This window comes from Acomys russatus, chromosome 4 (genome assembly GCF_903995435.1).
Source record: "Acomys russatus chromosome 4, mAcoRus1.1, whole genome shotgun sequence".
In the NCBI taxonomy this organism is placed as follows: Eukaryota; Metazoa; Chordata; class Mammalia; order Rodentia; family Muridae; genus Acomys; species Acomys russatus.
The window spans coordinates 27,342,972-27,359,401 of record NC_067140.1 but is presented as its reverse complement, the minus strand read 5'-3'; the positions used below and the strand labels follow the sequence as shown (position 1 = coordinate 27,359,401).

Here is a 16,430-nt window from a genome sequence, read left to right as displayed (position 1 = left end):
TCGTGGTGAGGCTGAAAAAGAGCAGGAGAGGAGCAGGGGAAAGTATTGGGTGAAGGAGGTATGGCCGGGCTCTTAGGGCCCTGGGGCTAGCATAGAACTGTGAGCAGGGCTGATGCAAATTGTCTGCCATGTGCACCGCAGCTCTCTGGCTGCTCCTGGAATTGAGATGGGGCCCGTTTCCTGTGGTCTCAGTGGCAGTGGCATGCAAGGCCGGCTGGAATGGGGGTACTGAAGGGAAGGGCCCGAGATAAGTTCCTGGGGCATAGTAGAGAATGCTGGGTTGGAGGCCGTGAGCCTGAACACAGGGCTGCCTGCCTTCTTGGATGATTCTACAGACAGGGATGCAGTGTAGACTTGGCATGACCTGGGACAGCCCTACCTAGTATATGCTGGGCTCTGTCCAGCCCCCATGATGACTAATGGGAGTAAATTAACCTCATGGAACTTCAGTCTCTAGGGAGTTCATGTAGGAGGTGCCAGGTCATGAGGTGGTTGCTTCAGAAGGCTCTCCCTGTGCTGAGCTGGCAGGTTCCTGCCCAGCTGAGCCCTCCATGGTCTCAGCTTGGGCATCTGTGCCCGTAGCAGATACCTACCCTTTCTGGTGCGGCCCCATGGTGTCTATATTAGCTACTGGGCTTGAGGTGTCCTGTGCATCTTGGACTTCTGATGGAGCGAATAGCTAGAGAGAGTTGTGCAGGTCAGATACAGCGGAAGGCTTCTGTAAGCACTTTCCATCCTTGAGATAACTGTTGTTGACCATCTTGTAGCCACCGGTCAGTGCGAGCGAGGGGGGGTCCCTTGAGAACACCTCCTGACCTTGGTGTTCGGAGATGAGGACAAGATGGGAGGTAGCTGATGCCATCCATCCGTGGAGGCCTCAAATGCTGAGTCAGCAGCCTAGCCTCAGAGAACCCGGGGCTTCCTGTGCTATGGTCTGTCGGGGTCTGAAGCATTTTCTGAGCATCTGGTGTGTGCAGGGCCTTGTTGTCTCCCCTAGACCACTTTGTCTCACCTCCCCCAGGACTTTATGCACTTACAGGTGATGCTGGGTTAGGTAGAGGGGCTCCAGTGTGACAACCAGGCCAATACTGCCCCCACGGTAGGGTAGCGTGAGGGTGGAACTCATTCCAGCAGAGAGGCCTTTACCACGGAGTAGTGTGGCCTCTGTCCTGTCTAGGCCCAGGGGACGAACAACTGTGTGTGATTTTTATTAGAAGCAGCCATCAGCTGCCCAGCTCTGCTTCACTCCTGACATTGGAGGAGGCAGTGGGTCCTGGCAGCAGAGCAGTTTATTAGGGGGAGAAATTAGATTCCAGGTTACAGCGCTGGCTGTGCCTAATGGACAAGGCGGCAGGAGGTCCTTGGGGAGTCACGTGCGTGCGATCTTGACCAGAGGGGATTTGTGTGGCCTCGCTGCAGTTGCCCTGGTCTGGCCTTACACTACTCCAGCCCCTAAGCTGGAAAGGCCCAATGTTATGGGACTGGGGATTATTCTGGTAGGGTAGGTTTCTGTTGAGGACCCACAATCCCTCCTGTGGACAGGATTCCGTACTAGGTACTTTTGCCTACTCTAGCTGGATCCCATATGGGCCATGCAAACGGCCTTGGAGCCCCTTCTTTTCCCATTTGTGAGTGGGGCAAGAGCAGTTGCCGCCTTTAGGGTCCTCACACCTGACAGGAAGTAGGCAAGTAGGGACTTTGGGTCCATGGAACCAGAGTTTGGTAGCCTAAGGGCTGTGAACAGGGCTGGGCATCTGTGATAGCCTGTCTTCCTTCACTGTCCAGGTGTTATATTCTTTTAGTTACTAAAGCCTGGCCTCCTCCAGTCAGCTTTTGGGTCAGGAGCCAAGCTGGAGTGTGTTCCCAGGGTCCGGTATTGAGACGGCCAACGTGTGAGGCAGGATTGGGATGGGCTGGCGGCACTTTTGTTATGTTTTTTTTTTTCCCCAGAAGAGAAAGATTCCCTTTTATAAGACTGAGAGGGTGGGGGGAGGAGAAAGGTGGAAGAAGAGGAGTGTCTCTCCAGCATGCAGGGACCCCGTGCACGGATGCACGCACACCCAAACGTGTGCCCTGTCTCTCAACATGTGCTAGCTAGCGCCAGTGGTTGCTGACCATTATGGGGTCCTTCTGGGCCTGGCTGAGGTCCCCCTGACCCTGCATCCTTGCTTCCCACCTTTGCTCCCTGTCTTCTCTTCTTCGTACCCAAGCCAGGCTCAAATGATCTTCCTCTGCCCAGAGTTGGGAAGTCCCTTCCATGAAGGGACTTGCTTCTAGAGAAAGACAGATTGCCTCTAATTCTCCCTGTGGCCTCTTGTGATTTGGGCCTGGATGTGAGTTTAGATACAGAACAGTTCCATGCAAGCCCCGTCTCTAGGAGACTTTCCTCAGGTGAGGGTGGGTTGCCGAAGACTGTCTGAGGCCCCTGCCTCGCTCCTTTCTGGCTCCTGGAATCTGGGGCTGGGGACCAGCTGCTTGTGATGCTGGTCTCCTTGGCAACTGCTGTCAGGGAAGCCTCCTGAAGTTGAATCTATTATCATAATTAGCCCTGAAACCCCTGTGTTGTAATTCTGGGCTGCAGAGAAAACCAGCTGTCTTCTTGCTCCAGGCCTCTTGTCCTTTCTGAGCCTACGGGCTTAGCAATGGTTGGGCTAGAGATGCTGGTGAGGACGCTCCCTTCTCACCCACGACTCCTAGCCTTGGTCTGTGGGTACTGTGGGGGAAGATGTGGCCAAGCCCCAGAGCTGCGGAGACCTCACGGCCTGGGCCCTCTCCAAACTACTTCTCCCCTGCCTTCCCCTCCCCCCCTCCCAGTTCCATCTGGTTAAGAAAAATGTTGAATTCCAAGTCTGACTATTTTGTTACAGGGGCAGTTCCTCTGATGGCCAGTCTCTGTGGATGGTTCCAGGCCCCTCTGAGCACTGGTGGCCATGTTGGATGTGTATTCCCAGGGTGTCTGTCCTCTCCCAGAGGGGAAGGAAAGTGACGCTTGGCTGCTGCGAGTGTCAAGAAACACTTGACAGGGCAGGAGAGAAGGGAGGGATGAGCATCCCAGAACACAGATTCTGCCTGCGGCTGAGTGGCCACTGCCATACGAAGCCTTAGCCTGGAGGAGGCTAGGCTTGAGTAGGAGTCAGGTCTGAGGGTGACCTCCTGTTCTTGTGCTGCCATTTCTCCCCTGTGCTGAGGCTTGAGCTTGATATGACATGCACATATCATGGAGGCTAGAGGCTAAGGGAGCATATGTTACCCCTCCCTCCCGAGGAGAGAAGGTAAGAAGTGGCAGAGTCCTGCCAAGCCTTCTAGAGCCCCCAGTGCCCTTCCTCAGCTCTAAAGTGGACACGAGTGTGGGATGTGTTGGGCTTGGTATGTGCTGGACAAGACAGTCACCAGTCACTGAGGTGCTTGCAGAGGGATGAGGTCACAAGTGTTTAGGCAGTTGTCCTGGGCCTGGAGGCGTGGCTAAGATAGCCCCCGCCCCCCCCCTCCTTGGAGACTTCCTGCCTGGGGAGGAGCCTGGTCACACAGCCTGAGCTCCTTTCTGCCTTCGAGCTTCCAGGAGCAGCGTGGGCGCGCTACTCTTCCTGCGTGTCCCTTGCAGCTTCCCCTGCACCAGCCTTCCTGGAGGGGGCCATCTGCTCTGTCTGTTCTGAAAACTTAAAAAACAAACCGTGGAGCGGAGGAGCCGCGGAGGCACTTTCTGGAAGCTGCAGTGGTGGCCCCGCTCCAGAGTGGCTTTCCTCTGTACAGTGGATGAAACACAACCTGCTGGCTGCACCACGAGAGTGTTCTTGTTCCCTCAAGATGTTCCCACAGTCACTGGCTTTGTATATCCAGGTCATCATGGCCACATTCAAAAGTGCCCTTGCCTGTAGGGTCTCCAGAATGTTCTGAGATGCCTGGCCAGAGACCCTTAGGAATAGGTCAACTGGCACCTTGGCCTCAGTTAGGTTTAATTAAATGTATTTATTTATTTGGTGTGTGTGTGTGTGTTTTCAGGCAGGCGTGCATGTATGTGCCAAGTTGATTTATTCTTCCATCATGTGGGTCTCAGAGATTGAACTCGGGTCATCGGGGTTGGCAGCAAACTCCTTTTTCTGCTGAGTTGTCTCATTGGCTCAGCTTCAGGGTTTTCAACATAAAGCACTATATGGTAGCATGGTGAGCTGGACTAAGTGTGGGCTAAGTTCTGGACTTTATTTGTGAGGTCTATCCTTGTAGTTTTGTCCCTGACCCTGACTTCTATTTTGCTCAGATCCATGCCCACCCTCTCCTCCAAACCTTTCCTCTGTCAAAAACACCCTCCCCGCTTCTCTCCTAGCCAACCCTGCTCCTCTTTCCTCAGCAGGATCTGGCCCAGGGACCCTCCTCGGGGAAGCCTCCTCTGGACTCTTACCTTGCTTTGTGGGGTAAGATGGTCCTGGCATTTTTCTGCTATATGCATCTTTGGTATTTTTCATGTGTTCTCATCGCTCCCAAGCCTCCAGGGTCCTTGTCAGGGTACTGGGATTCCCAGCTTCCTCTCTTTTCCTTCCCTGCTGACTGAGTTGGGAGAAGATACCCCCAGGCAGCTGGAATCAATGCTAGAAGGCGAACGAAATGTCTGTTGTTGTTGTTGTTTTTTTTTTTTTCCCCAGGGCTCAGTTAATTGAATAAATTGGCTAATGAGCAAAGGAAATTAATTGCAGTTTTGAAATGTGACCGTGGCTTTGTTGTTCTGGTTATGGCAGGAGCCCGTCACTGCCACCAGTGCCTCGGTTCAGGAACTCAGAAGCTTGGGGCTCTGGTGTTACAAGTTCTCAGGAATGCTGCGGGCGGTCTGTTGCTGTGGCCTGATGTAAGCTGGGGCACACAGTGTGGGCCCTGGCAGCATCCTTAGCTCTTGTTGGGGAGAAACAGAGTCTTGACTTCTGACTGGAGCTTGGATGACAGGGTACACTGTCCCTCACACCAGCTGCTCTCCTCTTCCTCTGTGGAGTCCCCTTTCAACTTTTGAGTTCTGGCCCAGTCTCAGACAGACATAGGGAATGGGCCCTCACCATCTTCCGTGCCTGGATATATGGCTGGCATAAATCACAGGCCCTGGCATGGCATGTTCACTGGCCTATGTGGGTGTCCTGGTACCTGGTATTTTGCGAATAGGGCAGCCAAGTCCTGGTGAGGTGTTGGTGAGGTTGGTGTTGGGTAATGGAGACATTGCCTTTTTTTCCTGATCACTGCAGCTTCTCTTCCCTCTTCTCTTCCCAGTCCCTCCCTGCCACCACCCCCACCCCCCTTCTCCTCAGAAAAGGGAGGCCTCCCATGGATATCAATCTGCCTTGGCATATCAAGTTGAGGCTAGGTAAGGCAGCCTAGTTAGGGGAAAGGGATCCAAAGCCCCTGTGCAGAGGGCCTAGGTCTCTCCTATGCATGTTCTCTGGTTGATGGCTCAGTCCCTGTGAGCCCCAATGGTCTCAGGTTAGTTTGTTCTGTAGGGTTTTGTGTGTGTGTGTGTGTGTGTGTGTGTGTGTGTGTGTGTGTGTGTGGTGTTCTTGATCCCTCTGGCTCCTTCAATCCTTCCTCTTTCACAGAATTTCCCAAGCTCCCACTAACATTTGCCTATGGGTCTCTGCATCAGTTTCCATCAATTGCTGGATGAAGCTTCTCTGATGACAGTTATGCTAGGCTCCTGTCTGCAAGTATAGCAGAACATCATTAATAGTGTCAGGGCTAGGCTCTCTCTCATGCCATGGGTCTCAAACTGGGCCAGTCATCGGTTGGCCCTTCCCACAAATCTTGCCCCATCTTTACTCCTGCACATCTTGAGGCAGGGCAAATTATAGGTCTAAGGTTTTGGGGGCTGGGCTGTTGTTCCATTCCCTCCACTGGGAGTCTTGCCTCATTACAGGACATAGCTGTTTCAAGTTCCATATATGCCTTATTGCTAGGAGTCTTCAGCCTCAGAGATTCCCGGGAGTTTCCACTGTTTCTAGTTCATCCCAGAGATGCCGCCCCCTCAACTCCAGTTGTCTGATGCCACCAGGCCCTATCAGGGCACTCCTTTTTGACCACTAAGACAGTTGAGGCCCCAAGCTGAGTCCTCTTGTCCTCCACTTACTGTGAAAGTCAGTTGTATATATCAGTATGCGTGTGCCACTAGTCCTACTGCCCAAGCACTTGTCTTGGTGTTGCTGTTTTCAGATGCAATGGACACTTTAGTCAGCAACCATAGCACAGGAGACCTGCTAGTGTTTGGGTACTTGGAATCATGGAGGGTGGAGATAGGAGTGGCCTTAGGGCCATCTGTGGGGCCAGGAGCCTGCCAAATGGGGGAGCGAAATAGGAAGTGTCTATGAGTGAGACCTGCAGCAAGTCCACCAGACTACGGAGGACAGCTGGGCAATTGCCCACAGCACAGTATGGCTACGTATCGATCACTGATATACGCCAGGCTCTGTCAACGAACTTCTTGAATTTCTGCGACCTTCCTGATGGGCCAGTTCTGCTTTGGGAATATGGAACCTGGACCTTGAGGGTGTAAGACTGCCGGGCTGGTGGCCCTCGGCTTTTCACCCAGACAGTGGGCCATTGGACCTGTGTGCTGTGTGCTGTTTCCTATCAGGATGTGGAGCCCAGGTTTGCAGGCTTCAGAATTCTCCTGCCTCTACCTCCCAAGTGCTGGGATGACAGGTGCGTATCACCACTCCTGGTTTATGCTCTGCTGGGTACTAAACCCAACGAGTTGTGTATGCTGGGCAACTACTCTGGCAACTAAATGGGGTCCTTAGCTCCTTGTTTTTTCCTGCTTACGCCTCCTTCATTGTGGCTTGTCTGAAGGGGAGGGTCCAGGGCCAGATAGAAAGTAACCACAGCACTGTTGTGGTGAGTGGTGAGCTTGAAGCCAGACCTTGCCTGACATCCAGCCACTCACAGCCTAGAAGTGTCAGAGGTCTGTAATCTGCAGGAGCAGAGACCAAATGCAGGATCTTCAGCAGCAACTGCTTCATCATCTGCAGTGCCAGATGTTCTGGCACAGCTGGGTGTGAGTGCTCAGCTGGCTTTGGCTAGCCAGGCTTTTACCCATGAGCACTCCTGAACTCTGGACTAGAAAGGTGTTATGTTCTCATGGATGCCTGGGCCTGCAGTAGAGGGTATCAGAAAATGGCAGGTGGTGACAGTGGCCAGCTTCACACAGTAGGCTGAGAGGGAGATTTATGAGCAGGCAACCTGAGCCCTTGGACCCAATTGCTGTCCAAAGGTGGGGGCCATGTGACAGGAGGTCTCTAAGGCCCAGTAGGAGCATGGCAGCTCTCTCGTCCTATCTGTGTACCGGGCATGAGGATGGATGCCTGGCTTCTGAAGGGGGCAGGGGACTGCTGGCAGGTGGGCGTAGGCATGAGTGACTCTTTGAGCAAGAGCTCCTGTGGTTCTGGTGGACATGAAGTTCTTCTTGGTGCCTTGTGGCCAAGTATGTTTCATGCACAGGGCCTGATGACTATATGTTAGATATGCCTGTCTTGTGTAACAGGTTGTTGTCTGTAGAAAAACATTAATATCACTTGAGCTGCCTAAGAGCCAGTGGGCTCCTGACACACACACATCCCATGTACACCTGCAGGGCACATCTCCTCCTCCTCCTCCTCCTCCTCCTCCTCCTCCTCCTCCTCCTCCTCCTCCTCTTCTTCTTCTTCTTCTTCTTCTTCTTCTTCTTCTTTTCTCTCTCTCTCTCCTCTCTCTCTCTCTCTCTCTCTCTCTCTCTCTCTCTCTCTCTCTCTCTCTCTCACACACACACACACACACACTTACACACATGGTACACATATGAAGATCAGAAGACAATTTGTGGGAATTGGTTTTCTCTTTGTGCCACACGTAGAAGGAGATGTCCAGGGGAGGAGACTCAGGTCTCTAAGCTTGGCAGCAAGCATTTTTACTCGCCAAACCATGTCACTGGCCCTAGACTACCTCTTGTGATTTGGCTCAGCTGCTCCAGACTCCCAGGATAAAATGTGGGTGTGGCTTTCTCAGCAGGCAGCATTCCTGCTATGCTATCTCTGAGTGTGTCTTAGGTCACTTGGCATGCCCTTGAGAAAGGACTAGGGCATTCTGTGGTCCCCTGGGTCGGGTAAGGGAAAAGATACCCAGCTTGTCAGAGGAGGCACATAGCCACCAACGAGCCAGATATCTTGCAGGAGAATTCTGGCCAGGAAGGGTCGGGTAATAAAGGAGAGAGGAATAATTAAGCAGAAAGCATAGGCTGGTGAGCAGGAGTCATTACAAATTATAAGAAAGGAGAGGTGGGGACACTGTGGCAGCTAGGGCAAGGCCAGAAAGATGATCAAAGAAGCTCTTTACCACCAGATCTAGCTAGGACAGAGGTTTTCTGACTTTGAACCTAGGAAGGAAGGGTTGCATACCAGGAGAAAGGAAGATTATTTACCTTTTGTGGGCTATGCAGTCTGGAGTTGGTGCTTTTTGTTTTCGCACTATCCGAGGCTGCCTGGACCAAAACCATACAGAAAAGGATGGGGGGAGGGACCTTGTTGGCAGCCAGGGTCTTGGGTGTGGGCTGTGTTCTTCCTGCTGTTCTGTGAGGGCTCGGCGATGGTTTGAGGCCCAGGCATGCTGGGTAGTGGACACAGGCTGCGCTGACCACTGCTGGTGCACTGAGTGTGTGCCCCTCACCTCCCGCACACTGTGTGCCCCTCACCTCCCGCACACTGACTGATTGTGTGCTCCTCACCTCTTGCACACTGACTGATTGTGTGCCCCTCACCTCTTGCACACTGACTGACTGTGTGCCCCTCACCTCCCACACACTGACTGTGTGCCCCTCACCTCCCGCACACTGACCGTGTGTCCCTCACCTCCCACACACTGACTGTGTGCCCCTCACCTCTTGCACACTGACTGACTGTGTGCCCCTCACCTCCCGCACACTGAATGTGTGCCCCTCACCTCTCACAGGTTTCTCTTAGTCTTCTCCTGCCTCGTACTGTCCGTGTTTTCCACCATCAAGGAGTACGAGAAGAGCTCAGAGGGTGCTCTCTACATCTTGGTAAGCCCCACACTTGGGCAGGGCATGGGGAGAGGCCTGCAGCACAGTCTGCCTCCCAACCCCTGGACCCCTCTGGTTCTGTCCTCAACCCTGACCTTTTGAGTGAGCCAGGCCTTCTGTATACAGGGTCTCCTGCAGAGTAGTTAGTGTTCCTTCTTGCATCCACAGCTGCCGTTTGCTTCCGGCTTTGTGGTATAGACTGCATCCTCCTTCCCAGCCTCCTAGTCCCTACTAGACGTGACATCACAGCATCCAGCAGCTCTCACCACCCTTCCTCCCCACCCTGACCCAGGTGCCCCCCCCCACTGGAAGTGTGTGGTGCTCCCCAGAAGATGTGGGTGAAAGGGTGGGAGGCTAAAATGCTCACTCACATAAACCCTCTGATGGGGCAGGGGTGGGTGTCATGGAAACAGGACTGTAATCTCTCTGTTGCCGTTGGTAACGGAGGTGGCCCTTCAAGGAGAATGATCCCACTAGAATGCTCTTCCACCCACTTTGCCCCGCTGCCCCAGGGCTGCCTGAATTCTAGAGGATTCCCTTTGCTCTCCCTTTGCTATGGCTGGGAGCTCTGTGAGCTTAGTCCTGCTGTGTCCACTCAGCACACTAACACCAGAGCCTCCCACTCCAGCTGACCAGGGAGGTGGGAAGGGTGGCTCCTCTGGTAGTCACCAGGACTTGCTGACAGGACTAAGTCCCTGAGGATCTGTATCTAGCTGGGGGGGCTGTGGGGCTTGAGCTAAGCCTGCAGCTCTGATTGCTAGGTTCTGAGCCCTGGGGCTTTTTCCATCCCTGTCCTGAAACTGCCATGTAGTGGAAAGGTAGCCCTCCTGAAGCCTGGTAGTGTCCTCATCTGTGTTCCTCCCACCTCCCAGGAAATCGTGACCATCGTGGTGTTTGGTGTTGAGTACTTTGTGAGGATCTGGGCCGCAGGCTGCTGCTGCCGATATCGCGGCTGGAGGGGCAGGCTCAAGTTTGCCAGAAAGCCCTTCTGCGTGATTGGTAAGGCCTGGTGGGCGTGGCCACCAGAGTTGGGTCCTGGGTAGGAGTTGCTTCTGCCTTGGCCACACAGTGGGCTGAGGGAGAGGGTAGGGACTTCTGGAAATTCCTTCTTACCACTGACTTGGCGTTGGAACCTGTGACTGACAGGGCCTAGGTGTTGGGAGGGACAAAGGCCTGGGCAGTCTGTCCTGGAAGGGTGGGTGCTGGAAACCACCCTTGCCAGGGCCCCACATGACTTTGCATGTCTATGAGGCTGTCGACTGGTCCTCTGGGTGTCCTGGGGGAGGAGACCCTGTGAGCTGTACCTGTCTCCCACAGACATCATGGTGCTCATCGCCTCCATTGCTGTGCTGGCTGCCGGCTCCCAGGGTAACGTCTTTGCTACATCTGCACTTCGGAGTTTGAGGTTCCTGCAAATCCTACGGATGATCCGGATGGACCGGAGGGGCGGCACCTGGAAGCTCCTGGGATCGGTGGTCTATGCCCACAGCAAGGTCAGCAGCTCTGGCTCAGCCTGGGGCCCCGGGGCTGCTGTAAGTGGGATGTAGGCAGGGACCAGGAAAGGATGGACGAGCCTCCCCCCTTTATCCCATGGCTGCCTGTCTTCCTCATCGGTCCTCAGAAGCTGTTTTTTAATTCTTACTCTGAGCAATCCTCCCTGTGGCTGAGAGTTGATTTCCCTTCTTGGTTCTGAGGGCCTGGATCAATACTCTGCCTGAATCACCTGCCTAGGGGTTGTTTAAGCTGTGGCTTGTGGTGGCTGCCGACCAGGGTACTCAGGGGCTGGCTGTGGGTTCACGTCCTGTGTTGAAGCAGTGGCCAAGAGCTGGCTTCTGCCAGCTTGTACTATGGGGCCTCTGTACACAGTATGTACTCTCTGTCCTGCTTGGCCCCCCCCCCCTTTTTGTTGGCCATGGTGGTGTGGGGGTAGGCCCTGGGCCCTGGGGAAGTTGAGCTCCCCTCCTCTACTGCATACCCTGAATGCTGGGAACCGAGTATATGCCCATTGGGGCCTGCACATCCCATCTTAGGGATAGCTCCACAGTATCCAAACAGTGCTGGGACCACAGCTGCTGGCCCTGGGGCATGTGCTCCGCAGCCGTGCTGCTGGATGCTCTGCTCCCAGGTCCAAAACAGTCCTTTGAAAGTTGCGCTGTCCAGCCAGCAGTCACGCTCCGTTATTCAGGACAAGCCCTACTGCCAACCCTGACCACTGTCTACTCTGCCTACTCCAGTTGTCCCTTGCTGGCCTCGGGAGGGGACTCCATCCTCCGAAGGTCTTGAGATGTACAGTTCAGGGCAGGGCTCTCCTGCTTGGCACTGTCCAGGCCAGCTTGAGTGGGACACTGACATGGTCTTCTGCCCTTGCAGGAGCTGGTGACTGCCTGGTACATCGGCTTCCTCTGCCTCATCCTGGCCTCGTTTCTGGTGTACCTGGCAGAAAAGGGCGAGAACGACCACTTTGACACCTATGCGGACGCTCTCTGGTGGGGCCTGGTAAGCCGCGGACCACCGTCCCTTCCTTCTCCACACCCTCTTGCTGCTGCTGTCCTAAGCGTGGACCCTGCCCCTGGGGACCTGAAGGAGAGGCCTGTTCCCCGGGCTAAGCTGGACGGGCATGTCTCTCAGAGGACACCTGGTGGCTGGCCGTGGACGCGGTGGCCTATGGAGATGGCAGCTGAGGCTGCTGTGGTTATTGTGTTGGTAGCCGTGATGGGGACAGGCTGGGGCTCCTGCAAACCCCATTTTACACTGGACAGTGTGGGAGAAAGATTGGGGTCGGGGAATATTAAGGCTCTGAGAGTCATCCTGGGGCTCCCTGGCTCAGGACTATGAATGGCCCTCACAACTCTGGAGGAGTGTAAGGGCAAATGAAACATTGTTATCATGGCCTGTGGTTCCCAAGGCCAAGGCATTCCAAGCCACTTGCTGCCGGCCTCCCACCTCCAGTCAGTCTTAACTCGAGTGGTGAGGTCAAGGGAGAGTACAAAGTGAAGCCAGAGCTCAGTGGGTAAAGTCCTTGCCGTGAAAGCATGGAAATTTCAGTTTGGATCTCCAGCACCCATGTAAAAGCTGGGTACATGCACACGCATACACACACGCACATATGGGTACACACACATTCACGCACAAGCACACATAAACATGTACACACGTGTGCACATGCACACACATGTACATATATACATGCACACGTGCACATGCACACTCACACATGCACACACTTACACACATGCACACACTTACACACATGCACAGCACACATATAAACATGGACACACATACATACACTCATGCGCACAGACATATAAACATACACACACGTGTGTGCACATGCACATGCATACAAATATACACATGTACACATGCACATTCGCACACACATACATGCACACACATATATTTGCATGCACATGCACACATATAAACATGCACACACATATGCATGTGCACACACAGTGCAAAGGGAAAACACGGGTCCTGTGTCTGGACTTTTTTCAAGTGGTCTGTAGCCTGCTGACAGTGGCCCTGATTGCAGCTTTCCCCAAGACCTAATGTTGCCCACGTAGCCATTGTGCCTGAGGTTGCCATGGGCTCTGCCTAGGACACTCCAGAAGGCCTCTCTCATTGCCCCCTTTCAGAAGGGCCCATTGGACACCTTGCACTTCTGCTTGGGGCGGGAATGGATGGCAGGTTTCCTAGGCCCCTGTTTTCTGGTCTTGCTTTCTGGAGACCACACCAGCCCATAAACCCATTCCAATAAGACAGAAATGGGTTTCTCCCAGCCCCTCTTCCCCTAGTGGCTCCTTGGAGGCTCAGGCCAGAGGCTGCTGTCACCTGAAAAGCTGTGAGGTGATGATCTGGGCAGGTGCTGTGCTTGCAGAGTCACTGGCAGAGGATCAGACAGTTTCCCCTGTGATGAAGCCACAGGACAGGCTATTTGTGATGTAGGGGCCACAGGCCTTGGACCCTGTGTTCTTTCGGGAAGAAGCAGAGCTATGAGGAGTGAAGTGAGTGTAAGGCGATGACTGGCAGTGGAGAGTCTGTGATGGACAGAGAGCACAACAGCTGGACTGTCTGCCCATGCATGCCCAGGCCCTGCTGAGGGAGTCAGCTCGGGTCCTGTGAGATGTATGCAGCCCATCCTTTTCAGAATTTTCTTGGTCCTAGACCTTTCTTCACTTTTAGAAATGAAGCAAACATTTTATCTTTATTGTTTCAAAGTAATCCATGCCTTTAAAAATGTCTACTGGTTCCTAAAATGCAGCCCCTAACCACTCCCCATCTGTCTTCTTGGCCATCTGGCTCCCTCCCCTCCTGGGTCAGACCCTCTCCTAGACTGTTTCTTATCCCCCCATCCCACCCCCGAACCCTCCTCAACCTGTGGACCCTGACGTCCTGGTACTTCCTTGCTCTTGCCCTCTAACTTGTGGGTGCTTACCAGATCACTGGCGCCCCCCATCCCCAACTGCTGAGCTACACCAGCAACGCCCCTGGGCAGAAACTGCTCTCCTTGCTTGGTGCCCGTGTAAACTGTGTGGTGTGCCCCTCAAGTGCGAACTAGGGGAGCCTTGGGAATGATTATCCTTCCAGTGTAGAAGGAATATTTGGGGGATTTCAGAATAAAGGACAGCCTATGCTGACCCCGGCCTTGCTTTGCCCTAGTATGGATGATTTAGGAAGGTGACTCTTCTGTTGGTCCAGCCTGAGTGGCTACCAGTTTCCAGCTTCCCCTGAGCTCCTTGGGTGAGCGTCCCACAACTGAGCAGGGACATCTGGCCTGGGGTTGTGGTCTCTGTAGTAGGCCATTGTCAGCCTGCCCAAATGACCAGATCCCCTCCCCCACCTCACCCCTCAGATCACCCTGACCACCATTGGCTACGGGGACAAGTACCCTCAGACCTGGAATGGGAGGCTGTTGGCAGCGACGTTCACCCTCATTGGTGTCTCATTCTTCGCCCTTCCTGCCGTGAGTCTTGTACCCCTTCCTGCCCTAGGGACGCTAGGGATCTCAGAGGTTCCCTGGAAAGCTTGACCACAGGCCACCTGCGAACAGAGCCAGAACCACCTGCTCTGGTTTGGATGCCTGTGGCCTCAGTAGGCACATGCCTGGTGTCTTCAGACCAGGCCTCCTGACATAGCTCTGTTGACTTCTGTGGCTTTCCCACCTGACTGACTCTAGATAGTGGGCTCCTCATTTACTTTTACAGAATGGGGTGTACATGTTGACTGCTGCATTGGGGCAGGCAGAGGGTAGCTGACTGCAGCTACCTTGTAGACAGAACAGCTTAGGAGGGCTCCTGTTTGGGGTCACTGGGCACTGCCTCCTTCTGGCCATAGGTTCCCCTAGCCTGGTCTCTAGGTGGTGAAGTACTAGGGAATTCCAAGTATGTAGGAAGGTGTATCCACAAAACACAAATATTGTTGGCGAGGATGAGGAGGGGCCGGGGCCCAGGATGTGGTCTGACTTTATTGACTTGCAGGGCATTCTGGGATCCGGCTTTGCCCTGAAAGTCCAAGAGCAGCACCGGCAAAAACACTTTGAGAAGAGGCGGAATCCTGCAGCAGGTTTGATCCAGGTGAGCCTCAGTCCCTGCCGGGGGCCAACACGTGTTCTGATCCCACCTCACCTACAAGGGAGCCCATTCAGGACCTCAGCATTTGGTGATGGCTGTACCAGGCCTTTTCCCTGTCTGTGGGTAGGCCATGGCTCGTGTTTGGAAGACAAGGCTGTATTCAGTATAAGAACAGTTTAGTGGTCTGGAGAGGTTAAAAGCATTGACTGCACTTCCAGAGGTCATGAGTTCAATTCCCGGCAACCACATGGAGGCTCACAACCATCTATATGATGTGATCTGATGCCCTCTTCTGCCCTGCAGGTGCACATGCAGGCCGAGCACTGTATATATAATAATAATAAATGCATCTTTAAAAAGTAGTAAATAAATAATTTTTAAAAAAGAACAGTTTAGTGACTCATGATAGTGACGCTGGGTGGTCCGGTCCGCAGTGGGCACTTGGCTCAAGTTATACTGTCCCAGGAACCATCTAGCTTGTCTCCAGTGCCCTGTGAGATAGGTACAGCTTAGAGAGCTTGACAGTCTGGCAGCAAGTGGCTCCTAAGCCATGCCCGTGCCACTTCAAGTGAACTGTGGACACTGTGCTCCTGCCCTGTGCTTTTTCAGCTGGTTTGACCGTTTAAGGGCAGGAGGGACGTGGAGGCCACCTGAATATGTGTACAGAAGACAGATTCTTGGTGGACCCTGGACTTGGCCAGGATTTTCTGCCAGCTGAATGTGGCCCTGTCTTTCTGTTTTAAAGATGCGGACTTCACAGTCTCAACCTTGGGTCCAGCATCCTTATGTGTTATGTACTGCACAGCTGTCACCACAAAACATATGGCTATTGTTTTGTAATTGCAAGACAGGAAAAAAAAAAGAACTTTTTTGTGTGTGTATTTGAAAAAGAAAGTGACTGCATGTTCCATGGGGCCAAAAGGTTGAATGGGACAGCATAAATCGAGCACCTTTCAAAGGTAATTCAACAGCAGCCTGTGAATCTGCCAAAAGTGCCACCAAAGACCGATAGCAACATGCTGTCCGTGCCTCACCCACAAGTGCCTCCGTATCAGGACAGGGCAATCTCTTTGTCTTGTCTGCACAGTTTCCCCACTGTGGGCTTCCATAGGGTTCCCAGAGCTTCAAGACATCTCCAGCCCACTTACGATGTATGGTCACAAGGCGATGCCAACTGTGGTAGAGCAGTTGATCAAAGCGTCTTCCTCTGAGCAAAGCTGACCTTCCTGCATATTTGGGGGGGGTGGTCAAAGCTTTGGTTAGCAGTGACCCCAGTAGCCCTCAGGTAGGTGCAGGGGTAGAAGGACTAATTTTTCAAGTGGCTTGTCACCTGAGTATGATTCTGGCTCCCAAACAAAAAAATGCTTGGGGGGGGGGCAGTCTCAGAGGAGGAACCAGTCCATCTGTGCCCTCACAGCATCTGCGTGCTGTAGAAGTCAGCATGGCCATCCTGGACCTCATATAGTCCTTGGTGTTACTGAAGGATTGATGGAGACCAAAGTAAGGAGAAAGGCATCCCATGCTCATGGGCTGAGAGACTTAATCTCGTTAAAAATGTTACTCCCAACATTGGTATGCAGGTTCAGTGTACTTGTCTTAAGTCCAATTGCCCCCCCCCCTAAGAAATGGAAAAACTAATACTAAGGTGTCTCTGGGATTATAGTGGACGCTGGATGCCCAGGACAGCATGGAAGCAGGAAGAACCAATTGTGGAGATTGTAAATTTATTACAAGTTGCAGTAACCAAACAGCACAGTTCTCATGCGGGGACGGGTATACCAGGAGAACAGTAAGCCCGTGTGTCAACTGAGTTAGAC

At 53.3% G+C, this 16,430-nt stretch overlaps 1 protein-coding gene across 14 annotated transcripts in view; it reads left to right on the top strand.

Moving 5' to 3' along the window:
• Positions 1 to 16,430, top strand: part of Kcnq2 (potassium voltage-gated channel subfamily Q member 2) — a 54,456-nt gene that overhangs the window by 11,545 nt on the left and 26,481 nt on the right. For all 14 annotated transcript variants that reach the window (XM_051143993.1, XM_051143990.1, XM_051143988.1 and 11 more), the window contains exons 2-7: positions 8,947 to 9,037; positions 9,910 to 10,036; positions 10,355 to 10,530; positions 11,408 to 11,533; positions 13,896 to 14,006; positions 14,521 to 14,616. In XM_051143993.1, the coding sequence (XP_050999950.1) occupies positions 8,947 to 9,037; positions 9,910 to 10,036; positions 10,355 to 10,530; positions 11,408 to 11,533; positions 13,896 to 14,006; positions 14,521 to 14,616 (727 nt within the window). The remainder of the gene's footprint in view (positions 1 to 8,946; positions 9,038 to 9,909; positions 10,037 to 10,354; positions 10,531 to 11,407; positions 11,534 to 13,895; positions 14,007 to 14,520; positions 14,617 to 16,430) is intronic.